The sequence below is a fragment of the Perca fluviatilis genome, chromosome 12 (assembly GCF_010015445.1).
Source record: "Perca fluviatilis chromosome 12, GENO_Pfluv_1.0, whole genome shotgun sequence".
NCBI classification, from domain to species: Eukaryota; Metazoa; Chordata; class Actinopteri; order Perciformes; family Percidae; genus Perca; species Perca fluviatilis.
The window spans coordinates 24,180,226-24,200,143 of NC_053123.1; the positions used below are offsets into that span (position 1 = coordinate 24,180,226).

A 19,918-nucleotide genomic window follows, 5' to 3' on the forward strand; every position below is an offset into this window, starting at 1 on the left:
TGAATAGCTTAGCGCAGAGGCTAAGGATCGAAGTGTCTCTTAAATTCCCCCACTAATAATGCCGAAATGATACCAAAGGTCTACACTAGTATATATAGGTTATGCACTCATAAACGATGGATTGTAAAGTTTGTAAGTACACCAGAAGGTTATGTAAATAACACTTGCCTGCTGGCTGCTGCTCTCTGCTGCTGCTGCTGCTGCTGCTGTAAGAGCAGTGCTTAGGGACATCTACAAATTACAACACCGAAAGAGATGGAACAAAAATATTTTTTAATTTAACTTATTTTTTAAAGTAAGTGCTGTAGTATAACTAGCAGGAGACAAGTAATAATTGAGGTAAGTTTGGAGACATTACCTTATTTAATCATTAAATTAATAAATATTTTGGTTGCATCTCTTTTCGGTGTTGTAATTTGTAGATGTCCCTAAGCACTCTTACTGCCCGGTAGTAACAGCAGCAGCAGAGAGCAGAAGCCAGCAGGCAAGTGTTATTTACATAAACTTCTGGTGTACTTACAAACTTTACAATCCATCGTTTTATGAGTGCATAACCTATATATACTAGTGTAGACCTTTGGTATCATTTCGGGCATTATTAGTGGGGTAATGTTAAGAGACACTTCGGATCCATTAGCCTCTGCGCTAAGCTATTCAGCTGATAACGCTACGCTACGCTAACTCTCCCAATGTTAGACCCAGGTGAAAAAAGCTTCTGGGGGGGTGTTTGGCTCGAGATCATGGTGCAAAGGACCCTAGGGTGAAATTACTCCGAACCATCACTTTAAGTACGTTGTCATGGCGACAGTGATGATGATGTTGATGATGATGATGATGATGATGGTGTAATGTCAGGTCATAGGGAGGAGCTTAGCGAGCCGGGTCATGTATGGGTGAGCGGGCAGTGTAGCCCAAACCTTAGCTGCGTTAGCATGTTAGCTTCCCACTGTCCGATGAAAAATCTGTGTGCAATAATACGAACATATATATTGATTACTGAGACTAATGTTAATAGAGTATCAGTAAATCACTGCTAACATTTTAGGTCATTCTGCACCACTTCAGCACAAACTGTCTACCTGCACGTCTGATACTAATTAATCTGCAGTAGAAACTCTTGATTTTCCTCCTCTTTGCACAGAATCCACAGAAGTGATTGATCACTGAACATTGAATTACTAATGACCATTTCACGAACATTCATTTTTTTTCAGCATTAATGCCTGTGTGTAGTGACTGTGTGGTCCCTCGCAGGTTTCCGGATAAACAGTTAAGGAAAACTGGAAATCTTGGGAGTAGCTGAGGTGACACAAGCACTTGCACCCACCATAGCTGAGTGTGATTGGCTGGGAGACCCGTTAATCAAGCTAAAATACTCCTAAATACCTACTTTTTTTTTTTTTTTTTTTTTTATCTTTGTGGAACAATAATTTTTAAAATGTCTAGACAGACACATTAGAATTAAAATGATCTACTGAAAGCGGAACTTTTTTTGGAAAACAGTTTATTTACTTTTTGTTGTTGTTGATGTTCATTTTTGATGTTTGGGAAATAATTATACATGGTGAAGAGAATCTGAGCTCAAATGTCCACTTGATTCTGAGTCACATCTCACAGTCTTCTCTTCAACACTCTAATTCATTATTAACTGGACCTCTGACCTTTGATTCCCTTCACCATTTAATTACTTTTATTTGTTTAAAGTGTTTATCTTTCATGTCACAAACTTTGCTCTGCTGGACCAACACTCACTATGAGCTCTGAGGCTCTACGTCCTTTTATTTTTTTAACTGATCAAGAAAATCCTTCACATTCTTCTAATTTCACTTCACTGTCTGACTGTTGGTTTCTATTAATTTCTGTTGATGTCTGTTAATGATGATGTTTATTTTGTATTGATATCTTGTCAGTGGGATGCAGGGGAGGGATCACTCTGTAGAGATGAGAATAATAAAGATGTATTTATTTTCAGTACAGATGAGAGCTGATTCTCTTCTGTGTGTGTGTGTGTGTGTGTGTGTGTGTGTGTGTGTGTGTGTGTGTGTGTGTGCGCGCGCGCGCATGTGCACGTGCGCTCGCATGTGGGTGTGTGTCACACAGCCGTTTCCAATATTTACTCAATTACTGTACTTAATTACATTTTTTTTTAGAACTTCTACTTTACTTGAGTACTTTACTTTTATGCTATATTATACTACTCCACTATGTTTATCTGACAGACATTGGTCACAAAATCTATAATAAGCTTTTCAGATGCAATGAATTGTTATAAACTACTAAACTACACTTCACCTTCATACAGGATGTATACATTTATTTGTATTGAATTGCTATTTCAACTTCTTTCAGCATTTACATTTCAGCTGCGACTCATACAACTTCAGCTGTTTCACTGTTTCAACAATTTTAAGTGTTTAAACTGCAAAATTTAAGCAGTGTGCACACGTCATTTTTTTTATTCTTTTGTATTTTATTTGGATAGAATTTAACAGTTTTACAGCATTTCTACTGCACTTTCTTCTGTTGCACCAAACACACTAAGGCAAATTCCATGCAAGTGAAAACTTACTTTGGCAAATAATCTCATTGTGATGTACAGTTTTACGTCATACCAATAAAGCTATTTGAATTTAATTGAATTGACGTCCTTGGAGGATGTAATTATTATCACCACCAGTCTCGAAAGCCGCAACTCTGTTCCAACCATAGACTGTATATTATTATATTAATATAAACAGTCTGCAGGGATCGTCAACTGGCGTCCCGCGGGCCACATCCGGCCCGCCAAAGCTTTTAGTCTGGCAGAATAATCATGAATTCACAAAATGTAAAGAGGAAAAAATGCGTTCTGTTATTTATCATTTCAAGCATTTAGAGCAAAAACCCAGCCCCCTGTATTTGCATTACTATACATCGATGCCCGAGCTCCACACACACCGCTGAGCCGAGATGTGTGTGCGTTAAAACACACACACCGCTGAGCCGAGATGTGTGTGCGTTAAAACACACACACAGCTGAGCCGAGATGTGTGTGCGTTAAAACACGCAGCACCTGACTGGGAAGGATACAGAGAGAGTTACCAACGGCCGCTGGGGCAGATGAACTCACGCTAGTCTATTTCTGTAAATAGGCTACAATAAAACCTTCGTGAGTAGAAAGTCAATACTTATCAATGCACTCACCTGTGTAGACCGTGTTGTGTTATTTTGCAACAGCATCTATCATTGCAAATGAGGCATAAATGAGTGCATAGCCTCCGTATCAGTCCATTCATCATTAAAGCTGGGCTTTTCCACTTCAACTTTTCGCTTCAGCCTCTTTGACAGTGACATGTTTACCTGACAACCACGTTTCTTTCCACCAATCAGGACGCTGCCTACTACAGTAATGTTTCCATAATCACAGACTTTAACCATCACTCCTCAGTGAACTGCATCCTAGTCTGAGATATATTTTTCTACTTAAAGAGCCAGTTATCATTATGGAGTTTCCATGTTTTTTAGGAGTTTGCTCACACTAATACATGTAAAAAAAAAAAAAAAATAGCATTAATTCAGTAAGAAAGTGAAAATTTCAAACAAGAATAGGCGTATTAGGTATAAATACATTTTATTTTCTTTATTTGAAAGTCCGTCCCCCAGAGTGTCTGCTTACAAAAATTCTGGCCATTGGAAAAATGTATTTGATGACCCCTGGTATATGGTTCCAACCTTGATCTTTTATTTTGAAATCCGGAAGCTATCCGTGACCTGGAAGTATTCAATTTTATTGTAGGAAGTTTCCGCCAGAAGAACGAAATCTTAACAGAGGGGCGAAAAGGCGGAAAATAAAAACGGTAAGAAGATATTAAAAGACAAAGATAATGCAGTAAGAAGACGGAGGAGAAAAAAACCTGGAGGTTTTAGCGACAGATTAGCAAATAACTAGCGTTTTAGCCAGCTGTAGCTAAGGTACGATTAGCTTTAAATTACTAGCTAACTTTAGCTCATCCAAACCAAACACACATGGCGATAAAACTGACATGTTTTGTCGGATATTTGGGTTTTGTAGATACAGGTGATATTGTTTTAATAACCTGCCTAAATGACTAATTTAGACGTACGGACGTATTTAACGTTAGTTAACTAGCTAACGTAGTATTGTCGTAGTCGCTTAACAGTGTTCCTGTCACGTTACGTTAACGTTAGCTAACGTTAACCTAAACTCCTTTTTAAAAGTGATAAGTTTGACCTGAAACACTCCAGACACGTGACATTATCTTTTAAAGGGTCAGTTAACTCAAATTAACAAAACGGGCTGCATATAAGGTTATGTTGTTTCTGTGTGTGAGACATTGAGGCAGTAAAGTGATTGACCTTTTTGTTTTGCTCGGACAAAAACACATTTGAAGACATTATCTTGGGCTTTAGGGAGTTGTTATGGGCATTTAAAATTTTCATTGCTTTTTTTTTTTTTTTTTAGACTAAATGATTAGTTAAAATAATATGTAGGTTTCCTTAATTGATAATGAAAATTATTTTCAGCCCCACTTTCCACAATCGGTGTCCTGTGCCCTTGTCTGCATACACAAACAACTGAGTTAACTTGATTTGATTGTTGTTGTTGTACAAAGCTGGTTTAAAGGTTATTTTAAGCAACAAATCTGTAAATCCAAATCTTTCAAGGGAAGCTATTTAGTCAGCTGAATCCTGACCAAGACCTTTTAAAGGTGAAGATGAAAACATTTATGCAGACAATTATGCAGACACCATCGAGGTCTTTTTGAAGTACAGTCACAGTACATTTTTCCCTACTGTCTGAAATTCTCACAAGAGCATAATAGTGGTCAGCTATTTTAGGAAATTACTCTGCTTGTTGTAAAAATGAAACTATTTATTTGTGAGCAGTTTTTAATGCTTTCAGGAGGAATCAGTGGGTTTGAGCCACAGCCAGGGTAGTACAGTCAAAGTATTGAGAGACACTTATTACTTAGAATGTGTTTCTTTTTAAAAAACAAAAAAGTATTAGAATTATAAACGTGTTTTTCAGTATGGATTCTCCAGGCAGAAGTCGAAGTCCCAGTCCTAGGCAAAAAGAACAAAGTGGTGAGTAAAACCTGCGGTCGCAATTTTATTTTGTAGTAATAGTTGTAGCATAGTCACCTGATAATGCTGATCTCTCTCTCTCTCTCTCTCTCTCTCTCTCTCTCTCTCTCTCTCTCTCTATCTCTCTGTCTCTGTCTTCAGGACCTACAGAAGACGAGTCCTGTGCTGCAGCAGAAAAGCCCCAACAGGCCGGCTCAGTTGAGGGAAGCCCCAAAGAGAGGCCATCTCCTCAGGCCAGTCCTGCAGGCCGTTCCCCCTCTGGGAGCCCTGCCTCCAGCAGCTCTGATGACAGCAGCAGTAGTGATGATGAGGATGAACATAACGGGGCACTGAGGAAGTTAAGGAGCAGTGTGGCTCAGATCAAAGTAAGCACGGATTAATGTGGATGTTACTGGCATTTCATGTGTTGACGTGCACCATTTACTGTTGGCTTCCTGCAGTTATTAAGGCAGAGAAAAATGCTGTAGAGACTTTTCTTTTGTGTCCTGTAGAGTTTTACACTTGGCGTGCAGGAATAAAATCTCTGAAAGGGAAAATGTTGCTGTGACAGCAGTAGTAATGTACAGGGCTGGATAACGGTTTGAGTTAAATTCACAAAGTCCAGAATCAGTTCGCTAGATGAATTCCAGTGTTGCACAAAGTGATTCTCAGAATTTATCCATCCATGCATTTTCTGCTGCTTAGCCAGGGCCAGCTAAGCAAGGTAGTCCAGACATCTCTCTCCCCAGTAAGGTTTTCTAGCTCGTTCTGGGGAACATAGCCTACTTTGGATTTATCGTGAGCTAAACCAGGTATCACTGTCACTGTGTCACGAGCCAAAGCATTAAGAGATTGTCATAGCAACCAACGTAGTAATAACTTATATAGCGCATTTCATGAAACCCACGGACGCTTTAAACAGGTACAGGGGGACAAGGGAAAAGAAAATAGTAAGACAACACAAACACAGACTAAAAGGAATAAAACGTCCACACTAAATGGAATTTAATGTCGGCTACTGGTGTACAACCACATTTCGCATTGTAAAGTTATTTTATGATTGAAATAGACATATTACATATCTGAGGGCCAATTCGAGGACGTTTTTGACTCGATTTTACCCGTTGTCTTTCACTTTCCCTTTTAGCTTTTAGTTGTTCTTAGTTTAATTTCCTTCTTTTCTGTGATGGCCCTGCCCCAGTATCAGCCATAACTACAGCAGATAACTTCTGAAATAAAATTAAAATACAATTAGGCCTACATAAAGACAGCTCCTGCTACCTTTTACCTGCATACTCACTAACACAGGCTTTTCCGGTGTTCAGCCGAAATCTGTGAACCGTCAGAATGTGTTAACTGTAGAGCCGTCTACCTGCCATAAATCATTCGTTCTTTTCACTGTTAGTCTCGTTTGCTGTTACAGGCCATTTATGATCATCAGATGGAACATTACAGTTTCAGAAATGTGTAAAAGTTACATATAGTCACTTTAAATAAACAAGTGTGCACATTTACATTATAGGCTAAATTCAGTTGTAAACACATGTCCAGGTTATTAAGCCATGGACTAAGGATTTTATTATTCTTTGGCAAATGCAAAACAACTAAAACATGAAACATCAGTGTTTTTTAGGCCTGCATGTGCAGTTGAGCAAGACTAATAAAAGACCTGCAACAATTAGATATGTTGGGTCGTGCAGGTAGAAAAGCAGGAGTCTGCACCTCATGAAGTGGATTTAGCTTATTTATGCTCTCTTTGAGATATCAGGCCTCACCAAACATTTTGTGATTCTGGATAACTGGCCCTGCAAATGTGGCTGGTCTCCAGTGTTAGTTTCCATGGCAACAGAGCATGATTTCACATCAAGACATGTTTGTGAGACAGAGTAGCCAGGGTTAAATTTAGCTGGCCTGCTTCATGAAACAGACTGGCGACCAGTGAAGAAAATACTGAAGACCTCTCTACTGAATAAAGGTGCAGCTTGTTGATCCACAACAGAATCACAAATAGAAGAGAACCATGTGTCCATTACTGTCGTCTAAGACGTGCACTCCCTGGTTACCTACAAGCTTTTACTTAAAGTAGAAATTGATAGACTGACTCTAAGTTGAACTGTAGCTTCTGCGTTGTGCCTCTTATTCAGCTAAACACAGATTTTAAAAATGGCAGCATGTTTTTCTGTTGACCAAGTTTTCATGTCCCAGTCCATCATTCAGTGACAATCCAGTTGACTGAAGACTGAAAGAAATACTGCTGACACTCTTCATTTATTTTTTGTGCAGAGATCAAGATCCAAGTCCATGTCCAGAGAGCGAGACAGATCCATATCCAGAGAGCGAGACAGGTCCAGGTCCAGAGAGCGAGACAGGTCCAGGTCCAGAGAGCGAGACAGGTCCAGGTCCAGAGAGCGAGACAGGTCCACATCCCGATCCAGGTCCAGAGGGCGAGACAGGTCCAGGTCCAGAGAGAGAGACCGAGATCGGGGCCGCTACGACAGAGGACGCTATACTCGGTAACCGAAAGACGCGTAGCTTTATATTGGCTTGTACTCATTTTAGTGAGTGACTTTTTAATAGTTTAAAAGTTCATTAATAGGTGTTCAATATAGAAGAAATAAGAAGAAGACCTACTTTATTAATCCCGCAAGGTGAAATCATTAAAGGGGTGATAGAATGATTATATAGGGTATTTCACACTGTTCCTTATGGTCTCCTAATGGGGTATGTAACATTGGTTGGGCTGAAAATGGCCTGGTTGATATTTTACTGGCCCTTATGCATCCCTGTGTTTTGGCCCTATTTGTAACAAGAGCTTTTCTTTCAAATATGGTATGGTCATGAATATTTAGATGAGCTGCGTGATTGATTGGTTGACGACTTGCCATACGCAGACATTAGAGGCGCGCTGATTGGTTGAGCGAATCCCCAATACACATACATTAGAGAAGCGACAGAATCTCATATTCCAGACACTGCAATGTTTCATTACCAAATTCACTTCTGAGACTTTTTAAGCGAGAATCAACTATATAAAGCTCAAATTGGGGCCGCTTTTACAAAAATGTATGGCTAATTGCAAATTTGGTAAGACGTGTCGGACTTTAGGAGCTTCACACAGTCTGACTAGAAAGCGACCGCCTGCTGGGCTCCATACCCAGGGCAAAGTCACCCTTTGTGGATACTGCATACGGGGCTCCGCGGCCAGCTGCCGGCATAACTATATCTATAAATAATACATTTACGGTTTTGAATGTCCCAATGTCTTATAAAGCTAACCGTTGTGTCCGATTTGATTTTAAAGGCATTTTTATGAACGCGGAATGCCTTTGTAGGACAAGCAGCTGCTTGCTATATGTCCCATTCATTACAATGGGGAAATACCGCAGCTAGCTAGCTACACTTCGCCATAACTAAATTATATTTACTGTTTGAATTCGTCACGCCACTTATACAACTCATTCCCCAATGTCTTATAAAGCTAACCGTTGTGTCCGATTTGATTTTAAGGCATTTTATATGAACGCATAAGCGTCTTTGTAGGACCGAACAGCTGCTTGCTATATGTCCCATTCATTACAATGGGGAAATACCGCAGCTTGCTCCCTTCGCATAACTAAAGTATATTTACAGTTTGAATTTCGTCCACGGCATGAATATTACAGGTTCCTCAAGGTCTTACAAAGCTTAGCTAACACTTGTCCGATTTCGATTTCAATTGAATGTATTTTTGTGAATGTCAGAGTTAGGAGGAGGCTAGCTAGCTCTCATTGATGGACTCCATCTCACCGCGGCTCTATCTATGAGACTTCGCGGACAAGAGGCGTTATTTCCCGATTGTTTGTTTAAATAAATCAACACACATACCCATTATAAGATTAACTGGAACCTGCGGGCTGCGGTAAAAGATTGCGGGTAACAAGCTCGCTGACACTTGCGGTCAGGGCGGCGATGTAGCAACCCAGGCAGCACCAACACGGCACTAAACTCCGACACACAGTCGGAGAAAATTTGCAATTAGCCATCCTTTTCGTAAAAGCGGGCCCATATTCGAGCTTTATATGGTTGATTTCCGCATAAAAAGTTTCAGAAGTGAATTTTGTAATGGAATAGCAGAGATCTGCGTGACCTAGCTAGATTCAGAAAACTACCTGATCTAGGGTCAGTTGTGTAGCCTATGTAAATATTGGGGCGTGACTGTTCTCTTAAGGTTCCGGATTTTGAGATGCTTGCGTAAGCAACTCAGCTTTGTTGGGATTCGCCTGTTTTCAGAGGCAGTTTCAAAATATGAGATTTTCATAGTAAAGGGGTGTCAGTGGGATTTTGAGCTTCTATGTATGTCCTATTTACCCACCGAACTGTCGTTATTCAACTATGACAGGGTAAAATCGGTTTTGCATTCTATCACCCCTTTAAATAAATAATTTGAAAAAAATCTAACAATTAGTTTTTGAGTTTTTTGTTTTCTCCTTATTCCGGCCAGTGATCGCTATGACGATCGCCGTGACGACAGGGACGGGCGTTTTGACCGGTGGACGAATCGGGATTCAGAGTTTGATCACAGGAGGAGAGGACGCTCAGGCTCCCTTCCAACAGACAGGGAGCCAGCGGCGGCTGAAGAGCCGCCGGTCAAGAAGAAGAAAGAGGAGGTCGACCCAATCCTGACGAGGACGGGTGGAGCTTACATCCCCCCCGCCAAGCTGCGCATGATGCAACAGCAAATCACTGACAAGACCAGGTAGGAGTGCTTCAATTATTTATTTTTATTGAAGCTAGGATTAGACACCATTCTTTTAGTTTTGGTTCAATCATCCATCAGTTTGTAGATTCAATCCCCAAACCAACAGGATAAAATCTGAGTGGGGAAAGTGAAAGAGCAGCGCTTGCCCTTCCCTCATTACCATCAGCACTGAGGTGCCCTTGAGCAAGGCCCTTAACCCCAACCGCTCCAGTGGAGCTGCTCAGTGGCCAGCAGATCAGACTGTGGTTGTACTGGGCAGCTTCCAGATATGAATGTGTAACTGTGTGAATGTGACAGGTCGTCGATGCAAATGAGAATTTGTTCTCAACCGACTTACCTGGATAAATAAAGGTTAAAAAAAATAAATAAACACCTTTTTACATTTTGGTCAAAGTTCAGTTATCATTGTGTGGTTAAAAAGTTGAGCGTGGTGCATTCAAGGACGCTCTGACATCTGGGATTTGAGCGTAGGCTTTGATGGGCTCCGTCAGAAAATAAAACCTAGACGAAAAACAAAAAGCAAACATGGACATTGTTGATATGTGAATATGGTGACTTCTTGCAATGCTCACTGCGGCTGATTTAAAAAAAAAATTAAGATATTGTTGCATCTTACCAACACCTGAACACATCCCTGCAGCATAACTTACAACAATAATATAACCTTGATATAATCTGTGTGTGTGTTGTCACTGATGCCCCGCCCTCTGTGCAGCCTGGCCTATCAGAGGATGAGCTGGGAGGCCCTGAAGAAGTCCATCAACGGTCTGATCAACAAAGTCAACGTGTCGAACATCGTCCACATCATCCAGGAGCTGCTGCAGGAGAACATCATCAGGGGAAGGTGAACAATTGCGCACGCCAACATACAACTTCATTCTAACACTCAATATTCAAATGTAAACCTCTTTAACAGCAAAATTGACATTTCTTGGCAGCTACTTACTAAAACTGTCTTAAAATGATGCTCCCTAGTGTGATTGTTATAAGAGAGTGAAACAGAAACTTTCTTTCCTCTGTATTCCACCAAGAGACAGAAAAGTCTCCAGATTGTTTGTCTCCCTGACTTTGCCTGTAACTGTCTACCTGTCTGACTCTCAGGGGTCTTCTGGCTCGCTCAGTGCTGCAGGCTCAGGCAGCATCTCCGACCTTTACTCACGTTTACTCCGCTGTTGTCGCCATCATCAACTCCAAGTTCCCTCAGATTGGAGAGCTGATCCTCAAACGCCTCATCCTGTCCTTCAGGAGGAGCTACCGCCGCAACCTCAAGGTCTGTCTGTCTGTCGATAAATGGATCAACAGAAAAAGAGTGTAGCAATGTACTTATGTAAATATGTGACAGATAGGGGTGGGTGAAAATATTGATTTTACATAAGAATCACGATTCTTATCTTCTACAATTCTGGATTGATTTTAAAAAAAAATGCCAAAAATATATATTTTTTAATAACATAAAAGACTGAACTCAACACAGCACGCGATATCTTGTAGTTCATTTTGTATTTAATAACTTAATAATTAGCTTTACAAGACGAAGGTAAGATATTGTTTGGACGCAGTATTCGTTAATACTCAAATCCGTTTCAAATCAGCAAACCAGTTTGTGTTCAGTCTGAACACCCCTTTAGATTTAAATACAAAAAGTCTGAGTCTTTTTTTTTTTTTTTGACATTAAATTCATTATACATATTGGCAGTATTTTATTTTATTAGCACTAGTTTTAGTATTGTTGATGTATTAAAACTAGTCTGTCTTTTGTTTTCCAGCAACAGTGCCTGACAGCCTCAAAGTTTGTGGCACATCTCATCAACCAGAACGTGGTAGGTCCTGCTGTCTGATTTTAATATTAAAGGAGGGGTTTACTGTTTATGTTCAGCTCTAATGAAGTGTTTTTCTCTCTCTCTCTCTCTGTCTGTCTGTCTGTCTGTCTGTCTCTGTCTCTGTCTGTGTGCTTCGGTGTCTCTTGCCCTCAGGCCCATGAGGTTTTGTGTCTGGAGATGCTCACTCTGCTGCTGGAGCGTCCAACTGACGACAGCGTGGAGGTCTCCATCGCCTTCCTGAAGGAGTGTGGGCTCAAACTGACCGAGGTGTCCCCGCGAGGAATCAACGGTAGCTACAACTGTCAACCCTTTCTCATCATTGTCCTCATAGTTTGAAATGAGGACTAATCGTTTTAGTTAGAACTGAAATGAGAATAGATCAATCCATTTCTTTTTAAAGTCAATTATCACAAACAAAAATGCAACTAAAATATTTCCTGCCTGAAAATCTGAGCTCAACTTCATCCTTTAAACTCAACAGTATTGCTGTTAAGGAGAATCAGCCTTTTCCAAATCAAAGCAAAGTTAAAGAACAGAGAAAAGTACCAATCAATTCTGCCTGTCTCTCTTTTTCAGCCATATTTGAGCGTCTCAGGAATGTCCTCCACGAGTCGGCCATTGATAAGAGGGTCCAGTACATGATCGAGGTGATGTTTGCCATCAGGAAGGACGGTTTTAAAGATCATCCGGTGATCCCAGAGGGCCTGGACCTGGTGGACGAGGAAGACCAGTTCACCCACATGCTGCCGCTGGACGACGAGTACAATGTCGAGGAAATGCTCAGTAAGGAGAGAGAGAGAGAGAGAGAGAGAGACTGCAGAAATGAGTGTGTATATGTAGCTCTAACATGTGTCTGTGTGCTCACTCAGATGTGTTTAAGATGGACCCAGACTTCCTGGATAACGAGGAGAAATACAAAACCATCAAAAGAGGTAAGAATGCGTACAAACACCAAACGGTCGCTGTTACTTCCCTCACAGTTTAACCAATCAGCTGTCACCTCCCGACAGATATCCTGGACGAGGGCAGTAGCGATTCAGGGGAGGAGGGCGACGGCAGCGAAGAAGATGATGAAGAGGAAGAAGAGAACGTGCAGGAGGGAGAAGGTGAGACACACAGGTCGACCTGCTGAACAGTTTTCTCAAACTAAAGGGGCATTCCGCAGATTTTGTTGCCAAGCCTGTGAAAACCGTTGTATAATGTCAGCTGTGGCTCTGGGGGAGTTTTGTCAAGTCTGATGAAAATGTCATAGTGACATCATCCGAGTCATCTCATTCTGGGCTTGACTGCTAATTTTAAACAGAGAGCGCTCGTTAACGAAAAGACTACAAATTGACTTGCTTAGAACCGTTCTGTTGTGGTTTTCCATTGGCAAAAGTTGTAGATGGTATCCGTTACCTGCCCACTTTTAAATAGCCAAGCTACCATCAATAGAGACCGCTATTTTTATTTATTTTTTATTCACTTGACCCATATTTTCACAAAAATGCCTGCCCGCAGAACCATAGTGCGGTCAATTGACAAAGTACAGATGTTCCTCTGTTTGGTTGCCGAGAAAAAGGATCATTGAAGATAATGTCACGGCAGTTTCATGCAGCGGTGCTATGGCGATCAGCTGAGACTCCCGCCTACATTGACTATTTGGTACTATTTGCAGTGGAAAACATAATCTAGAAATGTTCCGAAATTGTACGAAAGGTCAGTCGTACCGAACCCTGCGGTGGAAATGAGGGATTAGTGCGCTTTAGGGGTACTTGTAGGCAGCTTGTGTTACCTTTTGGACAGAGCCAGGCTAGAGAATATATTTCCCAAATTTTCAAACTATTCCTTTTGTCTAACGAGTCCCACAACTATATGGTAATGCACTTTATTAAATAACTGAAATACTCCTTTTTAATACACCAGAAAACAAAAATAAAATGTGTCAACTATTTTCAAAAGAAACAATTAAATGATGCTGTTAAATTGAGGTAAATTCCAGTTTAAAGCCTCTGTAGACAAATAGAGAGTTAGTAATTAACCTAATTTCACCCTGAATATTAAACATGCCCTCTCTCTGTCTCTCCCTCACAGATGAGAAGGTCACCATCTTTGATCAGACAGAAGTCAACCTGGTTGCTTTCAGAAGAACCATCTACCTTGCTATCCAGTCCAGGTACACACACAGTAGCACACGTGCACACAGACACAGTAACACACACACTTACAAATACAAGCTCACACAGTCGGTGACTCACTTGTCTCTCAGGGTGTTGGCAGTTATTTACAGCTCCTTCTATATTTGATGGACTTGGACTAATATTTAAGTGTGTGTGTGTGTGTGGTGTGTACTATGGTTTCATTGTAGAGCAGCTCACAGGTTTGGAGAATACGATAAAACACTGAAACAAAATTACACACAAACAGTAACACACACCTGAGCTCATTGATGTGCACTTAATGATCGATTGGTTGATTGTTTCTGTAGTTTGGACTATGAGGAGTGCGCTCACAAACTGATCAAGATGGACTTTCCTGACAGCCAGACGGTAAGTCCACACACACTTGGCAGATTTAAAAGGCTTTAGTGACGCAAACACTAAGGCCAGTTTGTGTAATAGTTGGTGTGTGTGTGTGTGTGTGTGTGTGTGTGTGTGTGTGTGTGTGTGTGTGTGTGTGTGTGTGTGTGTGTGTGTGTGTGTGTGTGTGTGTGTCATATGAGATGGACACGGACGTCACTGATATCTGAGGACATGTCATCACAGCTGCTCTCTACACATCACACACAAACAAAACAAAACGTCTGGAGCCGTTGTGTTCCCTCAGAATAGAGGTGTAACCCATCTCTGGGATTTGACACTTGGCTGCTGCTCGCATTCACATAATTTAAACTTTAACCTCATTTAACACGGAGCTTTCAGAGAACATCCAAATCTGATCACAGCTGGCCGAGAAGCCTGAACATGAATGAGCGGTCGGTCTGTGTGATGAGATGTTTCACGTTTTTAAAAATAAGAAGTGAACTACACAACATAATTGTTATCAAAGTATAAAACTGCCATATTAAATCTGTTTTACATCAACCGATAAACATGATTTTTGTATAAATGTACTTGTCTTAATACAGTATTTTATTTGTGTGAACAGAAGGAGCTATGTAACATGATCCTGGACTGCTGCGCTCAACAGAGAACATACGAGAAGTTCTTTGGTTTGCTGGCCGGGGTGAGACAAAAAAAAACAACCTTTTCTCTCTTCCCTCTTGTGGTTTCTATCAAGTCAGATAGTCTGGGTTTTGAGAATCTTTTGCTGAGATTTTTGCTTTTACTCTGACAGACTGGAGATACATGGACTTTAGTGTGTGGTGCTTATCACCCTGTTATTGGATAATCAAAAACATCATGAACAGTTTTTATTAGAACTATTCAGTGCATTTGTTGTGACTATTTCCAGTGTGAATGTGCACTTAGACAAAACCCCTAAAATGGGGATTTTATTAAATGTCCTTATAAAATAAGTGGTCTGGGACATCAAATGCACCAACATACACTAAATAAGAGCAAACAAAGACTGCAACAACCTTGAAAAGATATCTCAAAACTGACCTGTTTTCCCCACCTTATACTTTTTTTGTGTTATTCAGTATACCAAACGTGTCATATAATCCTGATTTATTTTTTTTATTTTTTATTTATCAGTATTATTACTAGTTCCTATTATATAATTTAAATTCCACACATTCAATAAGGTATGGTGGCTTGACTTAGTTGGAGAAATGGCACAGTAAGCAGCTGCAGTATGAACATAGGTTTAGAACTGCAGGAGAATTTATGCATATTAATTTGTTTGAACTTTGATTTTTTTAAATCATTTTTTTCTTTTCTTTTGTAATCTAATTAAATTGAACCTTGTGAAAATCGAGTTATTACAACGTGCACAAAAACGTTACTCTTAATCAAAAAGTAACGTAGATGACAGCCTGCCACGTTAGCTTTCTTGAGTCACGACATGAGTAGTTGGTCCCGTGAACAGTTGGACTACGTGTGCACCTGCCACCTGCTGTGACTCCAGGTAACAGGTGGTTATCTCGTAGTGAATGTAACAGTCACATCTATGGAGGAACAGACCCCCAAAAGCTCTTGGTTTGTGTATTTCATCACTGGTTATTTTCCACTAGCTAGGCAACAGTCTGCAGATATCAGGCTAAGATTTTGTCAAGAGACAAGAAACAGCTGGAGCAAATATTCTGGTGTGCAGACTTTTTTTGCTCTGTTGCCACGGAAACTGATTATTAAACTGGATTTCCTTGCTCTACTTAGTTGAAGCATTTGGTACTGACAGCCCATAGCTCTATGGGATAATCTGTATAACAATGACAGACTTGTAGGTGGTGCACGTTTTTATTTTTATTTTTTTATCCTTATTGAACTGTCCTGCACCTTAAGTCCAAAAAATGATGTTTCGATCATGTTTTAGTCTTGCTTGCATTCATATGTAACATAGTAAGTGATCTGGTGTAGACTGATTTGTTAGTCCTCAAAAACATTTGAAGCAATGTACAAAGTCATGTAACTGACCGTTTAAACTGGACAAATTGACATCTTTTGTTTTGCGTGTGTGTGTGTGTGTGTGTGTGTGTGTGTGTGTGTGTGTGTGTGTGTGTGTGTGTGTGTGTGTGTGTGTGTGTGTGTGTGTGTGTGTGTGTGTGTTCAGAGGTTCTGTCTGCTGAAGAAAGAGTACATGGAGAGTTTTGAGGGGATTTTTGCGGAGCAGTACGAAACGATTCACCGACTGGAGACCAACAAACTGAGGAACGTGGCTCGACTGTTCGCTCACCTGCTCTACACAGACTCTGTGCCCTGGAGTGTAAGAGTAACGCACAAACATAACTCCACTCCATTCTGACAAACTCATGAACTCAGATTTTACGTACATGAAACTGGTTGTTCTTTCTAATCGATTTTCCTCATCTCTCTCTCTCTCTGCTGTGTCTTTTGACTGTCTCTCAACCATCAGGTGTTGGAGTGCGTCAGGATGAGTGAGGAGACCACGACGTCGTCCAGCAGAATCTTTGTGAAGATCCTCTTCCAGGAGCTCTGTGCCTACATGGGCCTCCCCAGACTCAACCAGAGGCTCAAAGACATGTACGAACGCTCCCTCGCAGTCCTCTCTCTCTATTGACACACAGACACACACACACAAACACACACACACACACACACACAGAGACAGACACACACAATGGACAGTAAACTATAAATTATGTGTGTTTTCCAGGACTCTGCAGCCGTTCTTTGAAGGTCTTTTTCCTCGTGATAATCCCAGAAACACTCGCTTCGCCATCAACTTCTTCACTTCTATTGGACTGGGAGGACTGACGTAAGGAACATATACATACATTTCTGTTTGTATATGCACACACTATGCTGTGGGCAAAAATCTGCGACGCTTGAGCATCTCGTTCCATAACCATGGCCAATAATCTGCTGCTGTATCTGCAGGTCTCAAAGTCTTAAAGCATTTAAGTTAGTTTCCTCAAGACAGTGAATTGTGCTCTCATAATGGGCAAGTGTCAGTTTCAGCCATGGCTTAAATGAAACCGGTATTAAATTGCATTCTATTTGGTGTTTAAATGGTCTTACAGAGTCTTAAATTTAACTTGGTGAACTCTGCAGAGACCCTGTTTTAGACTTCACAGACCTAATCAAAGAAAGAAACGGAAGTCATTTTACTACATGAATGTGAATTAACGTTCCACATTAAGAAATAAGATTTAACTTTTTGTAATAGGGACCAAAATATGACTTTGCTGGATTAATTTAATTCCAAATATTAACTGAATGAGTAAACAAATGAGAAAATCAATCTAATTTTTGCAGAAGAAACGTAAAGGGTAAATATCCGGTCTAAACTTGTGTATGAATTTTTTCTTTGTGAAATTTCAATATCAATTTCTTTAAGTCTATAACAAATCTGTTAAATGCTGTCCAAACCTTTACATGAATGTTGTGTGCGCACAAACATTTCACACATAATTCTCTCTCTCTCTTTCTTTCTTTCTCTCTCTCTCTCTCTCTCTCTCTCTCTCTCTCTCTCTCTCTCTCAGGGACGAGTTAAGGGAACATTTGAAGAACGCTCCCAAGATGATCATGACTCAGAACCAGGAAGTGGAATCCTCTGACTCCTCGTCCTCTTCATCCTCGTCATCCTCTTCATCCTCCTCTGACTCATCCAGCGAATCAGATTCCTCCTCCTCAGACTCCTCCAGCGAATCAGATTCCTCCTCCTCAGACTCCTCCAGCAGCTCAGGTACATCCATATTTATTTATTAAAAGTGAATTTAATCGTATGTTATTGTTTTTTTTTTTCTGCTACAGAATACATATCTGTGTCTGTATTCCCTGAAATTTATATTTATTTTATCTATATCTTTTTCCTTTGTAATCCAGACGGAAAACGCAGGAAAAAGAAGAAGAGTAAAGAACAAAACGAGGAGAAAAAGAAGAAGAAAGGGAAAGACAAGAATCGAGCCGTACGAAAGAATCGAGCCGTACGCAAGAACGACGAGGAGGAGGATGACAGTGATGATGAAAAACAGGCGAGGAAGGACAGGAAGGGCCGCACCCGTGAAGTGGATGGGCGTGAGCGCGCACGTGAAGTGGATGGGCGTGAGCGCGCACGTGAAGTGGATGGGCGTGAGCGCACCCGTGAAGTGGATGGGCGTGAGCGCCGCGAGGGTGGATGGAGCGTGGCGCGCAGGTGGATGGGCGTGGCAGCGCCACAGCGGAGTGGATGGGCGTGGCGCGCGCGGAGTGAATGGGCGGCGTGCACGTGGTGAGGCGAGCATCGGGGCCGCGTGAGGTGGAGAGCGCGGGTGCCGCGTGAAGGCGGAGGGCGAGCGTGCCGCGTGAGGCCCGAGCGTGAGCGTGCCGCGATGGCGAAGGCGGGCGTGCAGCGCCAAGGGCAGCCGCCGTAGCAGACGAGATGAAAGAGCAGAAGAAGAAGAGGAGCAGCAGGCGGAGGAGAGGAGACGAAAAACGGATGTTCAAGGCCGACAAAGAGACGGAGAGAGGGAGAGAGAGAGAGACAGCGGGAGGGAGAGAGAGAGAGAGCGAGTGAGGGAGAGAGAGACTGAGGAGAAGAGAGAGAGGGAAAGGGAGCAAGAGAAACCGAGGGATAGAGAAAAGAATAAAGAGAACAGAGACAGGAACAGAGAGCGAGAGGAGAGGAGGAGGAGGTAAAACTCTTCCTTTCTCCCTCCTGAAGCAGCAGTGATGGACTGACATCTTTTTCTTCAGTTCTGTCATCCCTCGCTTCTTTACCTCATCCTGTCAACCTCTTTTGTTTTGGATTTGGGACCTGTCTCTCTCTTCACCTGTCTCTCTATGTCTACATCTGTCTGCCTGTATTTTCTAATAATGATTTTGTTGTTGATAAATGCGAGAGAAAAAACCCATTAAAGTTGCTTTAGATGTTTTCTAATCTGTTTCTGTTTCAACTGTTTTCAGCTCCCTAACAAGATTTGATTTGACTGTGCAGTCACAGTGTGCTGTCTGACCAGAACATCTATCTTTTAAAATGTTGCAATTATCATCAGTATTGATGTTATTGTATTTTTTTAATAACATTTTATAAGTTCTTCAAAGATGCAATCTATTAATGCAAAGAGAGGCTTAATTTCCATATCACGGTGATACATTTATAACATGTATTTATTACTGCAGTTTGTAAAATTCAAATGTGAATGTTTTTTTACGTAATAAGAATATAATTAATTCAAAGATGGAAAAATAACAGTTTTAACTAATCATGATCATAATATGAAGCCAAACTGTTTTGATCATAATGCAGCCGATGTGTGAAATGTTCTTTATATTCTGAGCTGATTGCTGCAGTCTTCTTCAAAGAGCAGACTGAGGGTGAGTGAAACGTAGCTCTTCCTCCCGCAGCTCTGATTGGTTCAGTGTCGACCTCAGTGATACAAAGATCATCTATTGGCTGGAATAAACAGATCCTCCTTAACAGGAATGTTGTTGATGAAATTGTATCCTTGTTGTTTACAACACAGTGACATTTTGTCCATAAGGTGAGACGATAGGTCACCTTATTCGATATCCCAATACGTCATTTGAATACCTACAGAAAATATGTAAATGTAACCAGTAATTGTTTTGGACCAACCTGATGGTTAAAGAAAGAGTTTGACATTTTGTGAAAGTCACTTGTTAGCTTTCTTGCTAAGAGTTGGATTGAAGATTGAAACCAATCTGTCCATTAAATATGTAGCCACAGCCAGTTAGCTTAGCTAGCTTATCAT

General features: G+C 41.0%; 1 protein-coding gene across 1 annotated transcript; it reads left to right on the forward strand.

Moving 5' to 3' along the window:
• Positions 1 to 3,723: 3,723 nt before the first annotated feature.
• Positions 3,724 to 19,083, forward strand: cwc22 (CWC22 spliceosome associated protein homolog). The gene is made up of 21 exons (XM_039817457.1): positions 3,724 to 3,836; positions 5,030 to 5,085; positions 5,227 to 5,450; positions 7,348 to 7,577; positions 9,545 to 9,799; positions 10,518 to 10,646; positions 10,904 to 11,072; positions 11,569 to 11,622; positions 11,776 to 11,911; positions 12,199 to 12,405; positions 12,492 to 12,554; positions 12,633 to 12,728; positions 13,696 to 13,777; positions 14,090 to 14,150; positions 14,749 to 14,826; positions 16,315 to 16,467; positions 16,618 to 16,745; positions 16,879 to 16,980; positions 17,708 to 17,910; positions 18,051 to 18,286; positions 18,564 to 19,083. The coding sequence occupies exons 2-21, from the start codon at positions 5,031 to 5,033 to the stop codon at positions 18,840 to 18,842; spliced, it is 2,940 nt and encodes a 979-aa protein (XP_039673391.1). The 5' UTR covers positions 3,724 to 3,836; position 5,030; the 3' UTR covers positions 18,843 to 19,083.
• The last annotated feature ends 835 nt before the right edge of the window (positions 19,084 to 19,918 follow it).

What these genes read in the sequence shown, in the direction of transcription:
- cwc22 (XM_039817457.1), top strand. Translation starts at nt 5,031, where the DNA reads ATGGATTCTCCAGGCAGAAGTCGAAGTCCCAGTCCTAGGCAAAAAGAA. An exon ending in GACAGAGGACGCTATACTCG is followed by an intron (nt 7,578 to 9,544) that starts GTAACCGAAAGA and finishes TATTCCGGCCAG; the next exon opens with TGATCGCTATGACGATCGCC. An exon ending in AACCAGAGGCTCAAAGACAT is followed by an intron (nt 16,746 to 16,878) that starts GTACGAACGCTC and finishes TGTGTTTTCCAG; the next exon opens with GACTCTGCAGCCGTTCTTTG.